This window comes from Micromesistius poutassou (assembly GCF_964030765.1).
Source record: "Micromesistius poutassou genome assembly, chromosome: 9".
Lineage (NCBI taxonomy): Eukaryota > Metazoa > Chordata > Actinopteri > Gadiformes > Gadidae > Micromesistius > Micromesistius poutassou.
The window spans coordinates 7,617,663-7,639,667 of NC_140279.1; the positions used below are offsets into that span (position 1 = coordinate 7,617,663).

A 22,005-nucleotide genomic window follows, 5' to 3' on the forward strand; every position below is an offset into this window, starting at 1 on the left:
AAAAATGCATTTGTAAAAATAAGAAAGAAATACATGATAATACTGATACATAAAATTGCAAAATATCAGGTAGAAACAGAGAGAACAGCATAGCTTGTTTTTTTGCTCACTTTGACAGATGAGTTTTTTGTGATAAAAGACAAACAGTGGAATAAAAATATATCTAGGAACATATGTCTTGCAATGTTTCATGTATGGTGGAAGGATTCGCCATTATCATTACTCAATATGATGTTAAAAGTGTTCTGAACTGCCAAGAACTGAAATCTATTTCATAACCAAAGGTATTAGTCCCTTTCCTTTCGGTCTCTCACTTTAATCCAACCCGTCCATCACACACACACACACACACACACACACACACACACACACACACCACACACACACACACGCACGCACGCACGCACGCACGCATGCACGCACGCACACACTCACTCACGCATGCATGCACACACACACACACACACACACACACACGAAAACTGTCTGCTTCGTTAGTAGGATTAAACCAATGATACTCCCCCCATGGAAAGGTGGGAGGGAGGTGTCTGGGTGGGTAGGGTGCTGTGGAGGGCAGAGGTGGAGGAAGCGGTCGTTACGGAAGGTTAAGTGGAAGTGAAGCGTGGAGACAACCAATGGAAATGGAAAGGGTGGAGCGGATGTTTTTTTCTATACTGGAGCATTCTTACCTCTGATTGGTGTACCACCTGGCGAGGTAATTTGAATGCAAATAGGATTAAAGAGAAGCGTTAGTATAAGATAATGGTATGTGAGGGCAAAATGTGTGTGTGTGTGTGTGTGTGTGTGTGTGTGTGTGTATGTGAGGGCAATGTGTGTACATGTGTGTGTGTGTGTGTGTGTGTGTGTTTGTGTGTCTGCGTGTCTGTGTGTGCATGAGTGTGCTTGTATGTGGGTGCATGAGTGTATATGTGTGTGTGTGTGTGTGTGTGTGTGTGTGTGTGTGTGTGTGTGTGTGTGTGTGTGTGTGTGTGTGTGTGTGTGTGTGTGTGTGTGAGAGAGAGAGAAGGTGAGAGAAAGCAAGAGAAAATTCAAAGCAGCAGATATAAATTCCTGTCCTCTTGAAAGAGCATATATAGTTTTAATCACCTAATTAAAGGTGTAAAGCTGTAAAAGCTGCTACAGATAGTCAGTTATAATACTTAATAATAATAAATAAATATAATTATAATAATTAAAGAATGGACTTGAGCGAAACACAAGTCAGAAACAATAATATATTTGTTCTATATTTGTGCAGAACAGTTTGTAATGTAGAATGTGTGATTAACTACCTGCAGGGGGACGAACCGTTTGTTTGTATTTGATATAATTGGCATTCGGACCATTTGAGCATATTGGGTAGATACTCCAAATGGGGACACTGATTGGTTACTTTCCAGATGCCAGGACTCTGGATAACAGCCCAATCAACCTCGTAGCTCGGGATATGGAGGTGCTGTCGGGGTCAGAGGGTGTGAGGGAGCAGTGGAAGCTGTGTTGTCTCTTACTGCCCACCAGCCCACCAGCGCAGTAAGAGAGCCTCAGCAGCTTCCAGAAGGAGTTGGCTCTGTACACTGACACTTGCCATGGTAAGCTGCAGCTGTTGCATGCTACAGATGCTCTTACGCATGCTGACAAAAGACCTGCATCCCCTGGTCAGTATGTACACAGGGAGCTTCATGGCAGGTCAGGCTGTGAAACGTGCATTGTGAAAAATAATAGCGCTTTATTATTTTTTCACAATGTCAAGGTAGAAGAGGTCATTCGCAAAAGTGCCTTTTGTCAGTCAGATTAGATAAAGTTAAACTGATTCGTTCAAAGACTTTGATTCACATTCAGTTTATCCTCTACTCTATCACCAATAAGAAGCACATAACAGGGCCATTGTCTTAAGATAACTCCTGTTTCCTAACTGCATGAAGTTGCGTGGTGCTCACACACACCACTGCGTCGGCGGGTCAATGCATCAAGGTTCCAAATCACTTATTTCCATTCAAGCTTCGGCTGCGTTCATCTCGGACACAATCAGCTTTAGTCGTACAAAGATTTACCTCTGGGGGCAACAGACAAACTTTTTAGGAAATAAAAAGAAAGGATATCAAAGCTAAGATAAATATCCTAATAGTGGTCCAATAATAGCCAAATGGGTTTTAAGCGACACTCCACACTGAATGTTTACCTGCATGGAAGCAAAGCTTGCTCAAACCTTATTGGTCAAAACTACCTGGACTACAAACAGACTACAAAGAGAAACCAGAACGCCTCCGATAGCAAACTCCTGTCCCGTCGTCTAAAGATTCTGCATTCATATGCAGATATCGGTTTTTAGAGAGTAAGGCTGCAGTTAACTATAGCAACCGGGGACAAATTCTGGAACATTACCTGAACGGAGTTGCTTGATGCGTCCATTGCTGCTATCAATCTCCACAGGGAGGAAATCCTTGAACCAGAAGATCTCAGGGTCTGGGTTTCCGCTGGCAGCACACAGCATGGTGGCTGTGCGGGTCCTCTCCACTACCTTCAGCTGGGGGCCCATGTCTATGGTGGGGAAGCCATGGGGGACCTGGTCCTCTGGGACAAACACAGACAACAGAGCAAGTGAGACATGAGCATTCACAGGATTCCCCCCAATGAACCTTTGTTGTAATTTATCCTCCTTAAAATAAAACAGTTCCGAACGAACAATTCTGAACACAGGTAGCAGTCTTTCTTGACGTCGATATGCCCTTTTAGTGTTACTCTTCCACATCACGACCCTGGGACACGTGCGCCGAGGTTTGTGTTGACATGTGGAGGTCTGGGCAGCTTTTGATGATGGCAGCTTCCAAGTGAGGGTTAGGATCCGCTGACGCTATAACGCCACGGCGTGTACAGCGTTTCATATACAACATCGCCCATTCAATAGGCGGGCTACTTAAAACATATAGAGAGTCGCCATGGGTCAGAACCATGGGAGTACCACGCCCCCTCCCCCCTCCTTCCTTGAACTGTCGACCGACTAAGCATTTCTTTGATCCCATAGTGTTCGAATGTAGCAGGACTGTAACAGGGAGCTCACTTACACTTTGATGTAAATTGAAGGCAATTCTGAGGTTGCGGAAAACATATTCTGTGTGTTAAAATAAGGTTTTAAAAACCTTAAAAAAACCTAACCACTTCTAACCACAAACTAAACTAGTGGAATCTTTCTCTTTTTCTATGGAGGATTGAAAGGGAAGTGACAAAAGAGTAGGTTCTTCATGTTAACAACAATCAGCAGCCATTATTAGTTTGCTTACATTAGTATGTTATATATAGAAGTGTTATGTCTGAAAAAGCTGGGTAATTTCAAACAGCAATAACTTTGTATTTACTGAACTGTATCCATTGCAATGGTCATTCTGACCCAAAATTAAGAAGTGAAATTTTCTGATTTTGTGCAACTGAGAAAATAAACAAAAAATGCTCACAGGGAGTTATTAAGTTATTAAGTATTAAGTATTTTAGTGCAATATTGTATTAAAGTTGATTATTTTATAATTTGAATACAATGTACCTACTCCAGTAACAAACTACTGATATAATCACTATGGTAATGATGTTCTTGGCAAGTCATAGAATCTGACAGGCTAGAATAGACAAACCAACTTTGAAACTATATAAGCCCGTTGTCATCTCAAATGACCCACCTGACAACACTGAGTACTAAATTAAAGGCATGTCCCACACAAAGAGAAGACTAGCTGGTTACTTATGGAGGCCTCTCAAGAAACAGGATATCTAAGTAATATGTAATAATAATACGTAAATATAATATGTGTGTGTGAAGAGTTCCTACTAGGAATGCCTTTTAAAAGGTTCCAGGCTTTTGTGTGATAAGTATTATTTTAAACAGGGAACTGAGAAATTAGATAAGATGACACTATTCATATTACTTTACATCGAACAAACAGGATTTCATATGCCACTGCCAGTCACTGAGCTTATTAAAAAAAGGCAAGTCTGGTCAATTTGAGTTTAGCCACTAGTTAAAAAAGGTAACATCACTAAACAACCACCTCAACAAAGAAATAGATGACGGTGTGTGTATTCTTCTTTTCAAAGGGTGTGTGTGTGTGTGTGTGTGTGTGTGTGTGTGGGTGTCTGCATACATGCATAGTGGGTATGGGGGTGTTATCTATGCCTATGCAACCTGACATGCCAGATCATTTATCACTAAGGAGTTTCCCAAACCAAGTGTGGCTGGAAGGGAATATTCTGCACATGAAACATGACTGGTGTGTAAATGAGAAGTTTTTAGAAAAACAAACATCGACAATGACACCCTTGTTGTATACGATCCCTCGGGAAGCGGTCGGGGATGGATGATTGATATGTGAACAAAAATCTCTTGATCCCCTACGTTTCCAGTGTGAAAATCATGGTTCATAACAAGAAAAGGCTACCAATAATGCTCTCAATAATAATAATTTTTTCCTTTGTTTTTGGTCCTTCTTTTTTTCTTTTCCATCTCCTGCTATACATAGTTGCGTTCACTGGAATCAGCTCTATAAAAGAGCATGCTGCCCTGTGTGTTGTTGACCTGACTCACAGGCAGGGCTTCATGAATGAGGGTAGCACTACTGGGACAGCCCCAGTAGTGCTGGTCAAGAAGAAACCTCATCACCTTCTCCAAGGCCGGGCGTGCTAAAACCTTGAGCTAGCTAGTGGCTACGTGCAGGTTGAGATGAACCCATCTGATAGATAAAAGACAGCATTTACCATACCACTTGGAATCTAGCATTTCGAATGGACATGTGGATTAGTAATTCCCCAGGAGCATTCCAGAAGAGGACGCCCCACTGCCTGGGGTCTAATAGGAAGGGGGGGCGGGGTGGGGGGGTATGTGGCTGTGTGGGTGGTTGATCTCTGTAGGTGAGACAGGAGGGTGCGTGTATCTCGTGACCAGACTAGTAGGGAGGTGAGTGAGTGGCATAGAGGTGGTTTCAATCATCTAGTAAGAGTTTTCTTCAGTTGCAATTTTTTCAGGCTACAAATATGAAGCAGAATTTGTGCTCTGTGTGCTTTGGGCTCATCAATCATTCCTGCTGTTTAAGACCCTGTTTCTATGTTATATACTTCACATTTTTCTTCTGGCTGCCCCCACATGATTAGCGCCACTATCCCCTGCACAATCTACACCTCTGCAGAAGCACACCTGCAAGACTTAGCCATTAGCCCTGCTAGTTGGCCTTGGAGTGTATTTCATTAATAGAGCCAGCTTGTTACACTCAAGGTTCTGTTCATTCCTTTCCTCTCCAGTTCCTCAAGGAAACCAGCTAGGTCCAAACCAAATCCAACCATTCAGTGGTAACTTTGGCATTCGATACCAAGAGGACCTACCTCTTGGTATCGAATGCCAAAGTTACCAAAGTTACCAAAGATACCAAGAGGTAGGTCCTCTTTGAGTCTGGTACCATTGGAGAGCCCATAGTGGAGACCACTTTTGGGAAAGACTGGCTTACTACCTCAGTCTATGTACTGTGTTGCATTTGGGACCCGTTGTTTCCTTCCTGAATCAATCTCAGACTCAAAGTTATGAGTTACCTTATGTGTCTACAAAGACAGACCGGAGTTGTTACTAGACGGGTGCAAGGGCAAGAGCTAAAACAGGGACCAAGTGAGGTCATACCTTCAAGAACAGTGAGCTTGGCACTAGTGTTGATCTCTCCCACACTATTGCTGGCCGTGCATTCGTACATGGCCTCGTCCCGATGAGTCCGCAGGGGCTGGATGCGTAGCACTGAGCCGTTGTCAAACTCAATCACCTAGCGATAGAAAACACAGTTATCTTTAAATTAGAAAGATATTGCTTATAGTAACTAGGTGTTGGCAAGAGAATTTGCCAAATGTGTATCAATCTGTATCATTGACTCATTGACTTTATAAATCATTTTGAATAGGACTCATAGGATGAACATTTTCTTGTGTAGAAGATGTCTTTGAAAACTTGGCAGTGTTTTAAACGTTGCCACAGTGGAAGTTTGTTTATATTGAGGATGTGAGGGACCCTATTAATACTCCCAATTTAACCTTCAACAAAGCCTTATAACAGTAGAAAAAAGGTTAAAATTGTGTCTTGTATTGGATTAAACTGGACATAAGCTAGGTTGAAAAGGTCTTCAGGACTCTGCTATCATGTTGGTGGAGGGGTGAATGCCTGTAAGAATGTACCTCCTTCCTTTGACTTTAGAATCTTATCTTTTACTAAAGGTCAGTTTTGCCTCTTTTCATCCCTTTCCAACTTTCAACTGTTTGTGGAGAAATCATAATTTAAGTTAACATTAAAACAGACCTGTAATATCCATCTATCGGTCTGTGTGTGTTTGTGTGTGTGTGTGTGTGTGTGTGTGTGTGTGTGTGTGTGTGTGTGTGTGTGTGTGTGTGTGTGTGTGTGTGTGTGTGTGTGTGTGTGTGTGTGTGTGTGTGTGTGTGTGTGTGTCGTCTCATTTGCCTTAAACAATCAATTGAATACTGTGCATGTCTTGTAGCATTATGTATATTATTATGGCCATGTTTTTTATCTTTGAAGAATTTCTTTAATAAATATGTAAAATGGACAAAAGCTGGCTTGAAAAAGGTCATTAGGATTCTGCGGTCATTGTTGGTGGAGGCATGAATGCCTGTAAGAATGTACAATAATAATCCATGGTCCTTCTTACCAGCCTTTCCTCCCTTTGCCATTTGAATCTTTATCTTTTAAGAAAGGTCAGTTTTGTATCTTCTCATCCCTTTCCAACTTTCAAATCTTTGTGGGAAAATCACAATTTAAGTTAACATAGAAACGGACCTGTAACCATTTGCCGTAAACAATCAATTTAATTTGTGCATGTTTTTAGCGTTATGTATGTTATCACAGCCATTGTTTTATTAATGAGCTATTGCTTTGATAAAGATGCATGCATTGTTGATTTACATGATTGTAATACTCTAATAGCTGTGTAGGTTTCTTTTTAAGATTGTAGCATAACTACTACTTCACTGAAATTGCCTCAATATGACTCCATCTACACGCAAGACAATGAAGGGATATCTGCGTGATAAGCCTGAGTGGGTCAGGGGTATTTGAGGGGACCCAAGGGGTCACAGCAGTGTCTCTATAGTGTGAGGAGTGAGGACACAAGGAAGCACATTCTTACTCTAATGAAGGAGGAAGCCCATGAAATAGCTTTCTGACCAGAAATAGTGGGGTTGAGGACATAACAGCCCCTCCCCCACACACAGGGGCATGAAGACACACACATACACACACACACACACACACACCCACACACACACACATACACACACACACACACACACACACACACACACACACACACACACGTATGTTTGAAGCATGCCAAGCAGACAGGTGGAAAACCATTCTTATGGCTCATATTGATGTCAGCATGTGTCTCTGTGCCACTTCTGAAGCGCTAGCAGGCAGCTAATGAGCCCTCCCGCTGGCTCGGAATCATGCAGCAAGTCATGTTACTGAACACAGTTCAGCAGCCCTGACCACTGCCTTCGCTGTATCTCAACACATCCACTTTACATTAGGACTGACACTGACTCATTCTAGGCTGGTGATCAATTTGTGAGTTTGTGATAAATTATCCACACACACACACACACACACACACACAAACACAGACAGACAGGCGCACACACAAACAGATACATACACACACACACACACACACACACACGCACGCACACTCACACAGACACAGATAGACCAACAGACAGACAGAAAGACAGAATTTACCTCAAAACGTTGAGAACTAACTTTCTTCCCTTTCTTCATCCAGGTGATGCGGGGTCTGGGGTCTCCCAGCGCCTGGCACACGAAGGACGCCACACCCCCTGAAATTCCTATCTGGTCATCAGGGGCTCTGAGGAAGCTGGGCGCGCCTATGACAGCAGAGAGAGACGCAGACCAGGAACAAGTTACAGAGGACACACGTGAAAAAACTTTAGAATTGAACGTAGAGGTCAACTCAAAATTCTAAATCGATGAGTAAAACCTATAGTACATGGCTTATTTCTATTGAAATATGGGAAATTATAAATATTAATTGGGGAATCTGTTAGATTTTTATCATTTATTACGACTCATTGATAACTACGTTAAATATACTGATCTATGCCACCGACTTTGTTGTTGTTTATGATTAAATGTGTTTAAACTTGCTGCCCACTTGAGGGATGCCTGACACTCATGTGCCACCATACGCCTTCACACCTCTCGGACGGATAGCAACAAATGAAAGGCACAACGTGCTATTTCTTCATATTATATGACAAACACTTTATATTTCCCATTGCAGTTCGTCTGGAGCAAAACATAAATGAGAAAAGAGGGCATCAATGTTAAGCACTGCTGACTTGTCGCAAACATGCAAACATCTTGAGTCAGCAGATACAAAGGTTGTCAGCCATCTTTAGGATTCCCTCTGCGTGTTTCTATGGAAATTGGCTGAAGTTTGAGCAAAGCCTGATTCCAATGTAAGCGGCCTAAGGTATTACAGAATCATGCGGCATTAAACAACAACTCGCTGGCTCCAATGCCGCGGAGAGAGGAGCAGTGTGGAAGGTTTGTTGATGGCAGGGTCATCGGGCTCACGCTCCTTCGTGTTTCAACACTCACAACACTGCTGCCAAACTTTCAACGCGACATAATGAGAAGAGAAGTAGTGTGCAGCAATCGCAAGGGACCGTCTCAAGCTGTCTGAAACAGAATCCTGTACACTGTCCTCTTAAAATATTTTTGTTAGCTTTAGTTTCTCTCTTAGTATTTCCAGCAGGTTGCTTTCATGTGAAGGATTTGTTTTGAATAACATGTAAAGCCATCCTCCCTCAACTGCTTTATAAAACTACAAAAACAACATCATGCAGAATCATTTTCAAATAACTACTACAACCATTGAACCCATTTAAAAAGATGTGATATCCGTAATATGTGTGTGTTATTAAATAGGGCCACCCAAAAAGAAGGGTACACCATATATATATATATATATATATATATATATATATATATATATATATATATATATCTTCACATACTGGAATGCCTATTTGTGGAGATTGAGTTTGAAGATAATAGCAGTAGTGGTAGTTTTAGTTTTAGCAATGAAGGATAGAATAGGACAGGGTTAGATCCACAGTTTTCATACAACATTGAAGAGTCAGAATCACATTAATGGTATTGTTAAAATACATATATCATGTCATATAAACTTCTTTAAGGCAACATTCATTCAACCCTATATCAACAAAATCCTGCAGACCTGGTCAAGTTATTGATTTATATGACTGTAATCAACACAGAGATAATGATGTTTGGTTTGTCTTTACACTAAGATATTTCACAATAACTGTGATGTTATGGGCTATTAGATAGATATGTTCAAAACAATATCACAATAAAGTATGTATAATATAGTAATATACTGCGTGCGTAATGTAAATAGCCTAAGAATCGTAGAAGGACAAAGTTGTATAAACACAGCCCTTATCACTTGTTTGGAGTTTGAAGATTATTGTTGATCTCCACACACTTTCCACAACTAGGTTGTGTTTAGTTCAATCTAAAATTAAGTTGGTTTAATTCAAAAGCAGCTTCTGAAACCATTTCTAAGCACTTTTTAACAATCCCCCTTTCAGTATGAACAGCGTTAAACTCTAAAAGTAACGTCAAATATTTTAACATACAGTACAAGTTAAATTTTATACTGAATGAACTGTAAAAAGGTATACATGTTTGTATTATTGTAATGTTGCAGAAGTGTTGTAATACTCACTTCCTGCATGGGCCAGCACCATCAGCCTGGCTAGTAGCACGCAGACAGGGGCCCAGAGACCAGGGGCTGACATCCGTCTAAGCCCAGGGGCCGACATCCGTCCTAGACCAGCCTGCATGTGTGCGCTTCCAGCTGGTCCAAACTGCAGAAGACTGGCTATGGGCTCACAGGGTCTGAGATTGGCACCTGGGAGTCCAGAGGAGCAGTGTTAGTTGTTGTGGATGTGAACACTGTGACAGAGTCTTGTTGTGGGGCATGGTGAGGAACAGGGACCCTATTGCCCCATGCATTGTACGGCTCAATACATATTAGATTTATGTAATAGTACCTGAGCCTAGCTAAGGAATATCATACCCAGCTACAAAACCGGGGTACTACAATGCAATGCCAAGTGCCAAAAAACCGTTCATCATTTCTAGCTATGGTTAGTCAGTGCAACAATGCATTTTTTTTAAAGGATAAAGTAAAGTTGTCCTGTATTTAACCAGTCCATGGAGTGAGAGATGATCAGAAAAGTTTTAGGGTTGGCTATATCTAAAAATAGGTTGACTGCAGGCATCATGGAAGGGGTGCACGTGCACACACTTTCCGGCCCCCGGATGATGAGATCTACATTTTGTGACCCCCACCAAAAGTTACCCATCCCTGAGAAAGAGCCCATAGAATTGATTTCATATATTCACTCTGTTATCTTTGTTCTCTATTCTGGCATCAATGTTCAATACCATTATCTCCAGCGTGCACACACACACACACACACACACACACACACACACACACGCACGCACGCATGCACGGATGCACACACACACACACACACACACACACACACACACACACAAACACATTTTAACATGAACCTGACATCCACACCTGTCAACTGAAACAGATAATTGATTTACAGTATGAAGTAGAAAATGTTTGCACCTAACAATATTAACTAACAATTGTCAGAGCAATTAAATATTTAGAAAGTCTATAAAGGGAAGGGTATGGTAGGGCAAAACTATCGTATTTTTACCTCTATGTAAAAGTAAAGCTTTTTTCAACAATTTACATGTGAATTTACAATTTAAGTGTTGGGAGCAATACATATATTTTGCGAGATGAGGCCAAAACATAAACAATATAAGTACAGTATCATAATAATCAGTCAACTGCAAATAGGTGCTCCATGCCGTCGGAATTAAACTATTTCCATTTTTTTTTTTGGAATGGAAAGTGTCTTGTCTTATGGAAAGTGTCATGTCTTATGCAAACACTTATCTGATCACAAGTGTTGTCATATGATTAAAGTTATATTGAAACAACGGTACAAAAGTACAACAGAGGCTTGACACTCGACGGAGGAGTGTGTTCAATGTGTGAGACTTGGGAGGGAAGATTGCATTTGGGTTCAGGTCAGGATAAACTCCATTTGCAATTTCAGCCCATTTGTGGGCTGATAGATCTTTTTTTTTAACGCCTTTGGATTAAACAGGCACTTATTCATTTATATGAACACTTTTTAGTAATTCATAGTACATGCATATCATTCGTTGATTCATACATATCATTCCGTTGATAAGTTGGCCAGTGCTAGTTTGAATAAAAAATCTAAATCATACGCATGCTCATTTGCAAGTTGAAATATAAAATATACAATTACCTATATATATATATATATATATATATAGTAACTACATTTTGTATGGTCCCTATTCAGAGATTCAAAAACAAATCTTTTACTTATTCAGTACATTTTGTAATTTGTATTTTGGTTTGAAATCTAAATAACAAAAGTCAGAAAGAAAGTTCATCCAGTGAAGACAATGGAATAGCCACTCTATGGTGCAGCACTGTGGATTTAGACGTCCTACTGTGGTCGTATTGTAGATGAAGTTACAGAGCTCTCTGATATTTGACCCAAACCTTAAATCAACTGCCAAGTTGGCTTGCAGCATGACAGCTAACTGATGACATAAAGTGATGACAGGTAGACCTTCCATATGATGTTGCAGACTTCATATGAAGGTTTGGTAAAGGAAAAAGAAGAGGAAAATATATGAGCGTGTTTCTCTGAGATGGATTCCTTTGGTCGATATCTTACAGTGCCTGTGCTCATCAAATGGGATTTCCCATTCCAGTACACGTTAACAGCAGGTTGAGTGCAAACTTTCAATACTTCCTTCCTAGAGAATCAAACCACAAACTAAATACAGACCACAGGCTACACAAAGACAGGATTAGCACCACTAGTGTAAGGAATTTCGAAGGCAATTAACCTGGTCTGCCTTGAGCAAAGCCCTTTCTCGGATTCCAGCATATGGCGCCAGCAGATGGAGGGAGTATGGGGGAGACGTGACAAAGGAGCAGTGGGTAGCGAAGGCATCCTACACGTGTAATGCATCAACATCGTGAGGTCAAAAGCAGCACGTGACTCTGTAAAACAAGCACCGAAAATACACTTCAAAAGGAATATACCACCGTATTGGTGGCCTGTGCTTCATCACATCATTCCCAGTGAAATGGTTGTACAAGAGACGTAGAGTACACTTCATTCAACCTAGATTGACTTGCCAAAGCACTGCCAAGTCACGTCCTTAGCTCATCCGTCACTGGTTGTCGATCAATATAAAGCAACGGGGGTGTTGTATCCTAATTTCTCTGAAAAATTAGTTTGAAACATTTTACATTAGTATTACAGAACTTCAAAGAGTAAGTACTTACTGACATAATAATTGATTCATAACTATGGAATCTATGATAATAAAGAACTGGTGTTCTTGTCTTCTTGAAGTTCCTCCAATAAATGTCATGGAGCTCCATATAATATCCTTGGGCCCAGAGATTAAGGAGAAGGTTTTGACCAGGTTATCCACAGGTCAAGTAGACTACACAGAGCAGGGAAGCAGATCTCACTGGTGTGAATGATCCAACTGAGCCTAGCCCTTTGGTCAACCATGCAATGGGTCCTTACCCAGTGGCTGGCATGGCCAAATGTGATCTATCCCCAGAGCAGCCAGTGAAAAGCCCCACGACATTATGTGGAGGGATAAGCAAGAAAGAACCTAGTGTCTACATTCATGATATCACAGGTGTTGGGTTTCACCTGAGGCAAGGGGGGAAGCCTTAAAAGGCAGGCCTTTATTTTGTCTCATCCAATGGCAGGTTTTGAAGTGTCAACTTTTAAATCTGCTAAAAGCAACTGCTCCTCATTACTCTAGACACAGAAGTTTACTCAGCTATGTGATAAATATAATTTGAATATAATTTAGTATTACATATATTCCCCCAAACTGGGATTTGGCAATCAACCCATCAACAGTGAAAACAACCGTAAAATAGCTAACACTGAATAACACTGAAACAATTAGCATGAATAAATATATTCGATTAACAGTTTTCATGTTATTTTGTTCTCGTGGGGTGAGGAAAAACTGGAATTAGGAAATATGTGGCTGTCAGCCGGTAGACAAAAGGCAATCTGCAAAAAGCAGGGAGACACCCTGAATAGGACACCATGTCTACCACAGGAGCATTATCTCCCTCCAGGAATACTTCAGCTATGAGACCAGAGCATCAGCCACTGAGGTCGCCAAAAACCGTAAATACAATTAGAAGAAGAAAAGTATAAACTGGAGGGTTTTTTTATCCAGAAGACGGATTCTCCTTTCTGAGAATGGAACAAAGGGGCCTATTGTGACACCACTGAGCATGATCTTGTTCTGTTACTCCGTCAGTGTATGATCTCCTCAATATGAACTGGTGCAAAGGGTGCAATTTCAGCAGTGTTGTGCAAGTTCATACTTCACATGAACTAGTTCAAAGTTCAGTTCATACAAAAGAAAATTAATAAATTCACGTTCATCATTCACCAATTCAGTTTTGAACTAGTTCATATTCAGTTCATTAACAGTTTTTTTTAGAAACTGAAGTAAAACAGTATTCTGTGCTTATATTTTTAATTAATCCTCTCCATTACCTACTGCCCATCACTACAATCTCAAATTGTTGTGGATATTATTTGTACACCTGTTTCATTCATCACAACTAAGGCAGTAATTCTATTTAATAATCATGTCATCTGGACCTAAGCATCAATTCAGAATGTCACAAAATCTGAACTAGTTCAAGTTCAAGTTCTTTAGTTAAAAATATGTTACGTTCAACTTGTTCAATGAACTAGTTCTTTTAAACTAGTTCATGCACAACACTGAATTTCAGAGCCTTCAAACATAAACAGCAAAGCTGAAGATCGCCTGGAAGGATATTAACATCCGTTAGGGCATAACAGCTTGCCTCTAATTTTATTTCAAAGTGAGGGCATAGGAGGAGTAGACACTTCACACTATGGTCAACCCACCTGCATCTTCTACAGGGATCCTGATACTCACATAGATTTGGTTGTGGCAGGAAGTCAACTAAATAGTGGCATACAATAATGGATGGAAGCAAACCATGGCCATGTGTTATATAATGGTACATAATAATTTAAACAATTAAATGATTGTCCACTTTCTGCCATTCATTTGCCACATTACCTTCGGTTAAAACGTCACCTGGTTACATTTCTGACATTTACTTCTGCAAGCATTGCCTGAGCTCAATGGCAAACCCTAGACTGTTAATATTGACAGCTACATAACCGTATTAGAATTAATACCTAAACAAACACAACCTCCATTGTTTTTTATAAAAAAATATTAGCTTGCAACTGAACTATAATTATTTTTTTACAAATACGTATCTATTAGTTTATTAAGTTAACTAAACAGACTCAATAATAAATAGAGAAAACATAATTCCATAAAACCTTTATTAGAGATTTATCAATGTTTGTGTTTTAATTCTTATCCTAAACCACCACGTGCCCCAATTTCATCTTTTGATGAGCATATAAAAACACTGTACTGCAATACCGTTAATTAGAAAAAGTATTGCTTGTATTTTTTATTGACTTTTAATGTCAGATAAAAAAAAACTAAAAAAACAGGCAGTCATGTTGCTAATGATATGCACATACAACAGACATCTAAAACACATTTGGATCCATCAATGGTGCATGTGAGTATGGCACGTCTGACCAGTTGGGAACACCTCACACCTGTTGTTGCACCAGCTACTGGCATTGCAGCTGTTCCATCACCCCACCGTGTGAACAAAACTAGCTGGTGCCGCGACTTCCGCCCGGAGAGGTGTGACCGTTTTGCCTATGTTGTAGAGCACATGGCAAGACAAACCCTTTAAGCTCTATTCATAAAGCTGCTGAAAGTGAAACTGGAGTTACAAAGACAAAATAAACATCAGAAATGAGCAGAAGAGATTATGAAACTAAACAGCTCCCTACATCCCATTGCTTCTCCTCCATTGACCAGGGTTGCATTGGCAGACCTGTGATTGAGCTGTGATGACGCTGTGTCATCACAGCGCGTCATCACAAGGATGTGATTGATCGGCAAGCGAGATTCTCTGAAACAATCATGAAAAGAGATGCCCTGATTAGTTTCAATTGTGCCAGTCTTTATAGTCTTTATATTGTGATTGTGAATTATTGGACTAGGAAGTCTGTAATCATCAAACAAAACTGAAGCCTTAATAAAATGAATCCTGCTGGATGGAGAATTAGTAATTGGTTACAGCCAGCCAAAACCTTGTTGCCGTTTCCAATGACCTTTCTCATCACATCCCTTCTATATCAATGTAGGCTATTAAAAGAACATTTGGGTGATAGGCCGGCCATTTGAACATACAATCTTGGATGGTATTTGAATTTGAACAGGTATACAGCCTTCTCAGGGATATTTGCAAACCAGAAATGAAAGATGGTATTTTGGAGGAAAATCTCATGCGACCAGAGCAGTAATGTCCAAGCGAGCAGCAGATTGCCGGGTTCCCGAGCACTGCCAGAGCACAGTGGGTCACATCCCCTCTGCGTCGGAGCCTACAAGGCCCCATTCCTGTCTAATGTCCTGCGCACAGCCAGTCTGTTGGGGCATGGTGGTGGGAGGTTTTGTCACACTCGTAGAAAAACACACTCTATGGCTTTCCAAATCACAGCAGTGGGCAGCCTGAACATATGCTGATGATTCATATATCCTCCAGTTTATATTTTCAGTTTCCCTACGTATTGCTTCATCCACTGAAATAGTCACTTAACATCTGACAAATGGTCAAGACAGGCGTCCAAGAAGTGTGGTTGAACAAATGTCCAGTTCCAACCAATTTTTTATTATTAGTTAAATGAATTAACAAATAACACAATTTTGTGTTATTTCTCTCTAGAGCTCCTTTCCTGTCCCCCACTGAAAGGTGTCATATCATTTGACATTTGATGTCTTTGTGGCCTGCAGACTGGGTTCTGAAGCCTGCATCCTTTGTGCTATCAACATGGTCGCCCCCTGGCTGGTTTCCTAGAAGCCACACCTCCACCTTTTGACGCTTTCCCATAGGAATCATGTAGGCTGCATTCACTGTTTCACTGAAGATGCTTGGTTGCCTGTGTGTGGATGCCAACTGTGTCCTGCTCAAGGCTGATAGGAGCAGGCAGGCCCTTTATCCATTAAGAAGCAAGATGAATTCATAGAAGCAGGAAGCAAGAAAATATCATAAATATGCTAACTCAAAGGGGATTTGAGAATCATAATAATGTATTGAAGATTAAATTAAGTGTGCATCAGTTATTGTGTTGACTGTATATCTACAAGCAGGGTGCCTTAAAGCTAAAAGCTTGCATCCAAAGTTGTCCCATTGATACCTATGATGTTAATTTCACGTGTAATGCATATTAGCTAAAGTATTCATTTATTAGTATTAGTATTTATTATTTATTAGTAGGCTATTTGTTATTTATTTGATGTAACTATAGGCATTTTTATCCTACAATATATGTAGCCTACTTATTTTAAATGATTTGGGCTACGAACAAACTTACGTTTTTATTTGAGTTGATCAGTGAACTTTAGGATACACTTTATGATACAATAGGCCTTGTCTATTATACGATCATGATTATAAAGAACCCTGACGGCCTCAGGGAGGTCAGTTGTTAATCATTAAAGGGCACAATGTTATTGACAAAATGGAAAACAAGTCACTCATCGATAGACCTTAAAGTCATCACAATCACAGAAAACAAATCCGGGCGTGTGTGTGTGTGTGTGTGTGTGTGTGTGTGTGTGTGTGTGTGTGTGTGTGTGTGTGTGTGTGTGTGTGTGTGTGTGTGTGTGTGTGTGTGTGTGTGTGTGTGTGTGTGTGTGTGTGTGTGTGTGTGTGTGTGTTGCACGCGAGCATAGTAGGCTACAGACAGCCTTTTTAAACATCAAACATGAACATCCATGAACTCACCATCACTATGTATCACGAAGGACCTCTTCGAGGAACGGGCGACCTTTTTTTAAAGTTAAGCTTCAGAATAGTCTCACCCCCTCTTATCTTTTCCGCGCGCTCGTTCGATAATCGCCATACGTCTAGGGTCGTCCATAAAAAAGCGCTTTAATCCCTAGATAGTTAATCCGACTTTCAGCCACGGTAGGTGAACGTCCCGAGCGACCACGTGCGCCAAGTGTTTTCCCTCAGCGTTGCGGTCAGCGCGCGCGGCGGTGTATGACTGAACAGCCTCCTCTCCTCCTCCTCCTTTTCCACGCTGGCGCGCTCCGTAGTAGACGCCTTTTTCTCTTTTTCTTTTTTATCTCGGGAGTTTTCGGTAATTTTCGACCAGACTGCAATGGGCACGCTCAACTGTTGCCATTCAAATCGGCTAGGAAAATGTTATTAACTCTTTACAGTGGTTCGTGATAACCCATGGTAGGCCTATGTGTATCTTGACGGTTCAGCATAGACAGGGGTTTATCTTCACAAATCTAACAAGCTTCACAGAGAGAGGTCAGAACAAAAGATGACCAGACATAACTAAATTAAGTCAACCTTTCTCCTACAATAAGGCCTGTTATGAACCCACATTGAAATAGATAGATAGATAGATAGATAGATAGATAGGTAGATAGATAGATAGATAGATAGATAGATAGATAGATAGATAGATAGATAGATAGATAAATAGATAGATAGATAGAACTTTATTTGACCCTAGGGGAAATTCAGGAATACATCTCAGTCATAGATGTGAATAAAACAATGTTTCCTGAGAAGCCCCACGGGTTTAAAGACATCTTAAAGGCAAGTCAGATTTTCTGGGGTCTAAAAGTGGTTAAAGGTAAACAGGAAACAGTCAACGTTGATTTGACTGACGCTGAAACAGCAGAGATGTCCCAATCATTCCCATTTCCAAATGGCTTGAGTGGCCAAGCCTAAAGCTCAAGCATTAAGAAAACGTGTTGAAATGGACCCTTAGAATGGAGTGGGCTTGGCAGCTTACCCCAGCTGGAACGAGAGCCTCTGTTGGCATACTGGGAGGCTCACAATTGGTTTATCTGGCTCCATATAAAGACCATAGGACCAATGGAAGTGTGTAGCTCAGAGCATAGTTGACAGTTGACAGAGAATAGCTCATCAATTTTCTATTTGAGTTTTGTAATAATTATCTAAAGGAATTTGCCATTGGCAAATAAAAATGAGTTGATTGCATTGATCTGTTCTTGGCATTTATGAGTTGATTGAATTGATCTGTTCTTGGCATTTATTCTGTCTTTTTAAAAATGATATCAAATTGTAGAATGAGCACAATGGTCGCTTGAAATGAGTGGAAGTTATACGTTTTTAGGGCATAATAGCATTTACATATTTAAAAAGGAGGGCTGAGCTTGAGGTCTCACTCAATCATAAATCATAAACGAATTTGTCAATTCAGAAATAAATGTTGAGCAAATTAACCAACAAAATGAGATGAGATAATCTAATCTAACCTCCAGTACGGTAGGTGACGGTATAGCGCGCTGAATTTTGGAACACCAAATCGGAAAAGAAGAAGGAACGGAATGCCGCCCATCCACCGGGTGAATGAACGCTGGTATGTTTCCCTCTACAGGTGGTGCACCCTGCGAATCAAACATGTCACGTCTAAAATTCTGTGCTAACATTTCTTGGCTGTATACGGAACTGCCCGATTTGACTCAAAGAATATGTGCTGCTGCATCTGATGGATTCAAGGCTGTCGAGGCGGCGTGGCCATACGATACCAAAATAGAGCACATCCAAAGAGCCAGCAATGACACCGGCGTGAAAGTGGTACTGATAAACACCCCCCCAGGTAGAGTTGATACTGCTTCTCTTTTCACTTCTCAACACTTTTTATGCTCGCTTGTGTGTGTGTGTGTGTGTGTGTGTGTGTGTGTGTGTGTGTGTGTGTGTGTGTGTGTGTGTGCGTGTGTGTGCGTGTGTGTGTGTGTGTGTGTGTGTGTGTGTGTGTGTGTGTGTGTGTGTGTGTGTGTGTGTGTGTGTGTGTGTGTGTGTGTGTGTGTGTGTGTGTGTGTGTGTGTGTGTGTGTGTGTGTTATGGATGGTTATGTGTGGTCTAACAGGAATGGTTCAAGGGAGGTCTACTGACTAATCATGAGTTGTATATATACATTCCAGGTGACATGAAGGCAGGTGATCTTGGCCTTGCAGCGGTGCCTGGGCGAGAGGCAGAGTTCAGACAGGGCTTGCAACTTGCTCTGAAGTATGCAAATGCATTGGACTGCAAAAGGTGGGGAACTAACAAGTCCTACTCGATGTTCTGATTGTATGGTAAAATAGATATATCAAACCAATACATTTAGAAGAAATTTTGAAAAGTCATTGTTACTTTGTGACCTTCGATCTTTGATCTGAATTCAAGTTGAACAATGCAGTATGAAGATAAGTGAGTGAGTCTTAGGAGTCTCCAACAGCTTCTATATTACGTTTACTGTGTTATCCCCAGGATCCATCTGATGGCAGGACGGGTACCAGTGGGGTCTGACAGAGCACAAGTTGCCAGTGAGATGGAGTTCACCTTTGTACAAAACCTCCAGTATGCTGCAGATGTCCTCATGAAGGTAAAGGGAAAAAACATAGCTCGGAACACGATACACTGTGTGAGTCTCTTGCTGCAAAAGTTTCTCAGGAATGAAACACACCCGTCAACAATTCAAACCATCGTTTTCTTCTGGTTGACAGTCACTGTCGTCTGAAAATTATACAGCTATGACTGTAGCTACAACTCCAATGTGCCTTTTCATAAAGCCTCATAAACTTATTATGGTTCTACACTTTAAGGAGGGTGTGACAGGTCTGATTGAACCCATCAATACAAGGATTACAGATCCCAGATATTTCCTGGATTCTCCACATCATGGTAAACATGACATTCCATCTCCAGCAAGCGTATCTATGATGTAGTGTTATGTTATTTATTATGTTTATTGAATCACATCAGTATAGGCCCTACTTGATTTGCCAATTAAAACAAATCTTGGCACATACTTGTCATATACATGTCTGAAATCAATTTCAATCTCTGACATAATACTGACAATATTATTCAATGTTAATGACTTAGGATCTTTAAAAGACCATTTAATAATGTTGTGATCAACAAATATTTGACTCCCCTATAGCAGCTGCAGTGATAGAGAAGGTTGGGAAGCCGAACATTAAGCTCCAAATGGTAGGTTGTTCATTTGATGTATGTACGTATACTAGTGGTGGGCCGTTATCGGCGTTAACGTGCTGCGTTAACGCGAGACTCTTATCGGGCGATAAAAAAAATATCGCCGTTAATCTATTCTCAAAGTTGAAGTAGGCCTAAACAGAAGCTGAGTGTTTAATAAAATATACTGTCCATAATCGCGCCATATGCTGGAGACAATGTAGCAATGATAATAGAAACAACTTGGGTGAGCGATGACTCCTCCGAGCTGCCCACCTTTGTACGGCGGTAGGCGGACGCGTACCAGCCGTCTGCCGTCAACGCCACCACCACCGCCGCCCCGGCTGCCGCTGCTGCCGCGACGCTCACCGGAGACGAGCGTGCCGTGGACCTGTAGCGAGGGCGCGTCCCGGCGCCGTTATATTTTCCCGCGTTTGAGTTTGTGATAGTAAGCGTGTAGTAAGTTATACTAGAGTTTGTGATGCATTTTGGAAACAGGAGATGAGCCCCTGGTCTAATGCGCCACCTGGCTTGAGAAACCCGTTCTCAAAGACTTACTTTTAGTCATTATTTAGGTAGCACACACATATTATGAATGCCTTCAGCAGAATTCAAATGAGCCATTTTAATCTAGATTAATCTAGATTAATTCCAAGATTAATCTAGATTAATCTAGATTTTAAAAAAAATCTATGCCCACCACTAACGTATACAAATATAGATAAAATATAGTAGCAGTTATCAATAGAAAATACTCACCGCTACTACATTTGATCTATATTTGTATAAAAAGTATTTACATTTTTTCCCTGTAGGATGTATTTCATTGGCAAATAATGGATGGCAATCTCACACAAAACTTGAAGAAGTATTTTCCCTTAATTGGTAAGTACAGCACATATTTCTGTTCAGTACAGTGTAATTGGTCATATTCCATATATCATAAAATGATAATATATCCTATTATATGTTCCTTTAGTCAAGGAAATACACAAAGCCAATAGTGATCCAGTTCAAAAGTTTCAGCTCCTCATATGCTCCAGGGTGATCATCTTCATTTTACAGGCCACATTCAGATCGCTCAGGTCCCAGGACGCAACGAGCCAGATAGCGCCGGTGAACTAAAATACCAGTATCTGTTCAGCCTGCTGGAGAGTATGGGATACACAGAATACATTGGCTGTGAATACAAGCCACTAGGTAAGATTCCCATGTTGTTCAGAAATTGTATTTGTTTTCATTGTATGCATAACATGATTTGGTTTCATATTTCTGTTCACTTTAGGATCCACAAGTGAAAGTCTTGCTTGGTTTAGAGATTATACAGCAAGCAAGTGAATTCCGAAGTAAGATGACTGAAGACTTGTTTGACGGGAGAAAATCACATGCTGTTCTAATGCATTATTTCAGCACTTGCCACTCAGATTTTGTTAATTGATTGAAATTTGTTCTCATCTCAATTGAGAAGAATAATATGATTTGTATAGTCGCTTGCCTCTGTAGATGATGCTTGCACACCAAGGAATTTACAAATCCAATCAACCTTTTCCCAGAGGTATCAGTGCCATAACGGTCATGCCTGTAGAAAAAAAAAAAATAGTAAACTCAATGCAATTTCACATGTGAATTTTTATTACTGACGTCTGGTAAA

At 40.7% G+C, this 22,005-nt stretch overlaps 2 protein-coding genes across 2 annotated transcripts in view; one reads left to right on the plus strand and one right to left on the minus strand.

The window, feature by feature from the left end:
- Positions 1-9,963, minus strand: part of ptprfa (protein tyrosine phosphatase receptor type Fa) — a 39,856-nt gene extending 29,893 nt beyond the window's left edge. Inside the window, exons 1-5 of the mRNA XM_084473247.1 lie at positions 9,807-9,963; positions 7,769-7,914; positions 5,651-5,786; positions 2,383-2,571; positions 690-707 (exon numbers count right to left, since the gene is read on the minus strand). Of these exons, the coding sequence (XP_084329373.1) occupies positions 690-707; positions 2,383-2,571; positions 5,651-5,786; positions 7,769-7,914; positions 9,807-9,924 (607 nt within the window). The 5' untranslated portion in view covers positions 9,925-9,963. The remainder of the gene's footprint in view (positions 1-689; positions 708-2,382; positions 2,572-5,650; positions 5,787-7,768; positions 7,915-9,806) is intronic.
- An 8,766-nt stretch (positions 9,964-18,729) lies between these two features.
- Positions 18,730-21,973, plus strand: hyi (hydroxypyruvate isomerase). The gene is made up of 8 exons (XM_084472464.1): positions 18,730-18,993; positions 19,319-19,430; positions 19,647-19,761; positions 19,982-20,060; positions 20,323-20,372; positions 21,170-21,239; positions 21,420-21,554; positions 21,640-21,973. Exons 1-8 carry the CDS (start codon positions 18,744-18,746, stop codon positions 21,690-21,692), a joined length of 864 nt encoding a protein of 287 aa, XP_084328590.1. The 5' UTR covers positions 18,730-18,743; the 3' UTR covers positions 21,693-21,973.
- Positions 21,974-22,005: the final 32 nt, after the last annotated feature.

Coding starts and splice junctions, on each gene's coding strand:
- hyi (XM_084472464.1), top strand. CDS start 18,744: ATGAACGCTGGTATGTTTCCCTCTACAGGTGGTGCACCCTGCGAATCA. Junction 19,762..19,981: donor CTGCAGATGTCCTCATGAAG/GTAAAGGGAAAA, acceptor CTACACTTTAAG/GAGGGTGTGACAGGTCTGAT. Junction 20,373..21,169: donor CGAACATTAAGCTCCAAATG/GTAGGTTGTTCA, acceptor TTTTCCCTGTAG/GATGTATTTCATTGGCAAAT.